General features: G+C 33.3%; 1 protein-coding gene across 1 annotated transcript; it reads left to right on the top strand.

The window, feature by feature from the left end:
• Positions 1–2,093: 2,093 nt before the first annotated feature.
• LOC147806939 (uncharacterized) lies at positions 2,094–2,516 on the top strand. The gene has a single exon (XM_087168700.1). The coding sequence runs from the start codon at positions 2,094–2,096 to the stop codon at positions 2,514–2,516; it is 423 nt and encodes a 140-aa protein (XP_087024826.1).
• Positions 2,517–3,201: the final 685 nt, after the last annotated feature.

Below are 3,201 nucleotides of genomic sequence, written 5' to 3'. Positions count from 1 at the left end.
TTTCTTGGTGTGTTAATATTTGATGTTGTATTCCATTTATTTCGTAAGAATTAAAAATAAACAATTTTAACTTACAAAACTTAAACTTGTAAATTTATCCTAACAATCAAAAAATAAATAATTTTTCGTAGAATGAAAATGTAGTATTTCATGTATTACTTTCTTCCTTTGGATTAAGTTCAGACTAAAATATTGACAAATTTTAAATACTTCAGGGCAATAAAAAACATTTAGTAAGAAAACATTGAGCACTTTCTGAACTAACAATATGTCACTTGAAGTGCCAAAAAAAGAAAAATTTCACGATATCTTTCAAATAAATAAAAATATATCAATGCTTCTAAAATGTTGGCTTAAAGCAATAATAAATTGCCGATATAAATTTTCAGGAGTAAAATCCGTCTGATGCATGAAAATGTTAAATTTAAAGTGATTATTTTAGAGGTACTGTATAGAAACATTGACTTGATATATAATTTCAATAAATAAAGTAACAAAACAGAGGAAAATATTTTTTCTATTTTTTAAAAAAAAATCTAATTTATCAAACAGACCGAAGAAAATTTTGAAGTATTCGTCTTTTAATTATTACTAAAAATATACACACTTTATTCTTATTTAATATAATATTTTAATTTATTTAAAATAATAATTTTTATTTAATATTATACTAAAATGTTAAGTTTATACTAAGTTACATCCCACTAAATTCTAAGATGACAATAGCCTTATATATTTATGTTAGAGATTTGGATCAGATCGTCAGCCAAAATCACATAAGATGTATCCTATTGAACTGAAAGGAATATTGGAGTTGCTAATTTTTCTGGCATTTACTATTACTGACTTTGAAAATGAAGATTCACTCAATCCACGCAGCTAAGAAAGTTACACTGAAATGCGGAATCTGAATTTCATGCACGCAAATAATTTATTATTCACAAATATCTAATTCTGTATCAAATAAGAAAGGGAATTATGTGTTAGGCTGTAATTCGAAAATTATGCAATAAAATATTAAATTCTCTCCTGTACTTACTGATCTTTATCCTACAATTGCAATCCTTATTCAATTATCTTACAATTTTTAATTAAAATATTTCAATCAAAATGTATTATTAATTAACCGAGATAGTATAGCAGTTAATCCCTAAACAAAAGAAAGTTTCTACTGTATGCAGAAAAGCGATAGAAATAAATCTTTACATTCTTCGAACATACCAGTTTGCTAGCTTTGTCTCATACACAAACGTTTTCTCGTTTGTTGTAAATTTTGAAAGGTTAATCCATTAAATTTTAATTAAAAGTGCATTAAATTTACTTCTGCGAAAAATCAAAAAACTTATTGAGTAAGAGAGTATATTTAAACTTAACTATAAAATTATTTATCAGAATGATGAATTATTTGAATTTCAGCATGAAACCTTTATTCATTTTATTAAGATTACTAGAACTAAGGCATCGATATGGTTTAAATACTTAATAGACCATAAACAGTAAACGATGCGCGCAAATTTTAAAAGAAATTAATGGTATTAAGTGGTTTGCTGATAAATAAATATTTTAGTTTTTACTTTACAAGATGTTGTTTTGCATGTTAATTATTTTTGAATTCAATATTTACGATGGTTAACGTGCTGTTTTAATATTATTTTTGCATATTTGTGAGCTTATATATAACGCATTTGCACTACAAAAAGAGTTTCTTAAAATCACGCAAAAATTTCCAAAATAGCTCCGAAACAAATATAGTAGAATTTGAAATCAGCATGCACTCAGTTTTCGAAAAAAATGCTATTTCGAGAGTAAAGCAGAGAAGGTAATTTGCTGACGAAAACTTCGTTTATTTTAATTTTGTCTGTTCTGCATATTGTTTTCATTTATATGTTGTTGCTTTTTTTCTTTGACTCAAATTTTTTGTATTTATTTCTAATATACAACGTTTTACACTGAAGAGCCAAAAAAACTGGTACAGGCATGAGTATGCAAATAAAGGGGTATGGAGCCAATCAAAGTACAGCGCTGTGATCGGCAACGCGTATATTAGACAACGAGTGTCTAGCACAGTTCTTAGATCGGTTACTGCTGCTGCAATGCCAGGTTATACAGACTTAAGTGAGTTTGAATGTGGTGTTATAGTCGACGCACGGGAGATGGGACATAGCATCTCCGAGATAGCAATGAAATTAGGATTTTCACATGCGACCATTTCACGAGTATACCGTGAGCATTGGAAATCCGGTAAAATATCAAATCTACAACATCGCTGCCGTCGGAAAAAGATCATGCAAGAACGAGATCAACGACGATTGACGAGAATCATTAAACGTGACAGACGTGCAGCCCTTCCACATATTGCAGCAGATTTCAATGCTTGCCCATCAACAAGTGTCAGCGTGCGAACCATTCAACGAAACATCATCGATATGGGCTTTCGGAGCCGAAGGCCCACACGTGTAGCCTTGTTGACTTCCCGACGCAAAGCTTTACGCCTTGCCTGGGCTCGTCAACACTGACACTGGACTGTTGGGGATTGGAAAAATGTAGCCTGGTCTGACGAGTCTCGTTTCCAGTTGTATCGAGCTGATGGACGTGTACGGATATGGAGACAACCTCATGAATCCATGGACCCTACATGTCAACAGGGGACTTTTCAAGCTGGTGGAGGCTCTGTGATGCAGTTGACTTGATATGGGACCCCTGATACGTCTAGATAAGAATCTGGCAGGTGACGGGTAAGTAAGAATCTTGTCTGATCATCTGCACCCATTCATGTCCATTGTGCATTCCGACGGACTTGGGCAATTTCAGCAGGATAATGTGACACCCCACACGTCCAGAATCGCTACAGAGGGGATCCAAGAGCACTCTTCTGAATTTAGACACTTCCGCTGGCCACCAAAATCCCCAGACATGAACATTAGTGAACATATTTGGGGTGTCTTGCAACGTGATGTTCAGAAGATATCCCCACCCCTTCTTTCTCCCACTGGTTTATGGACAGCCCTGCAGGATTCATGGTATCAATTATCTCCAGCACTACTTCACACATTGATCAAATCCATGCCACGTCGTGTTGCAGCACTTCTGCGTGCTCGCGGAGGCCCTACACGATATTAGGCAGGTATACCAGTTTTTTTGGCTCTTCAGTGTATGTTATTCATCTATTTATTTATATTTTGGAAGAAAAAAATTATTGGC

Source organism: Parasteatoda tepidariorum, chromosome 7 (genome assembly GCF_982258835.1).
Source record: "Parasteatoda tepidariorum strain Cologne lab strain chromosome 7, Ptep-v5.0, whole genome shotgun sequence".
NCBI lineage: Eukaryota > Metazoa > Arthropoda > Arachnida > Araneae > Theridiidae > Parasteatoda > Parasteatoda tepidariorum.
The sequence above is the reverse complement of the archived record's forward strand: the minus strand, read 5'-3'. Positions and strand labels throughout refer to the sequence as shown.

Excerpts from the sequence above, each read along its gene's own strand:
- LOC147806939 (XM_087168700.1), top strand. The coding sequence starts at position 2,094 with ATGCCAGGTTATACAGACTTAAGTGAGTTTGAATGTGGTGTTATAGTC.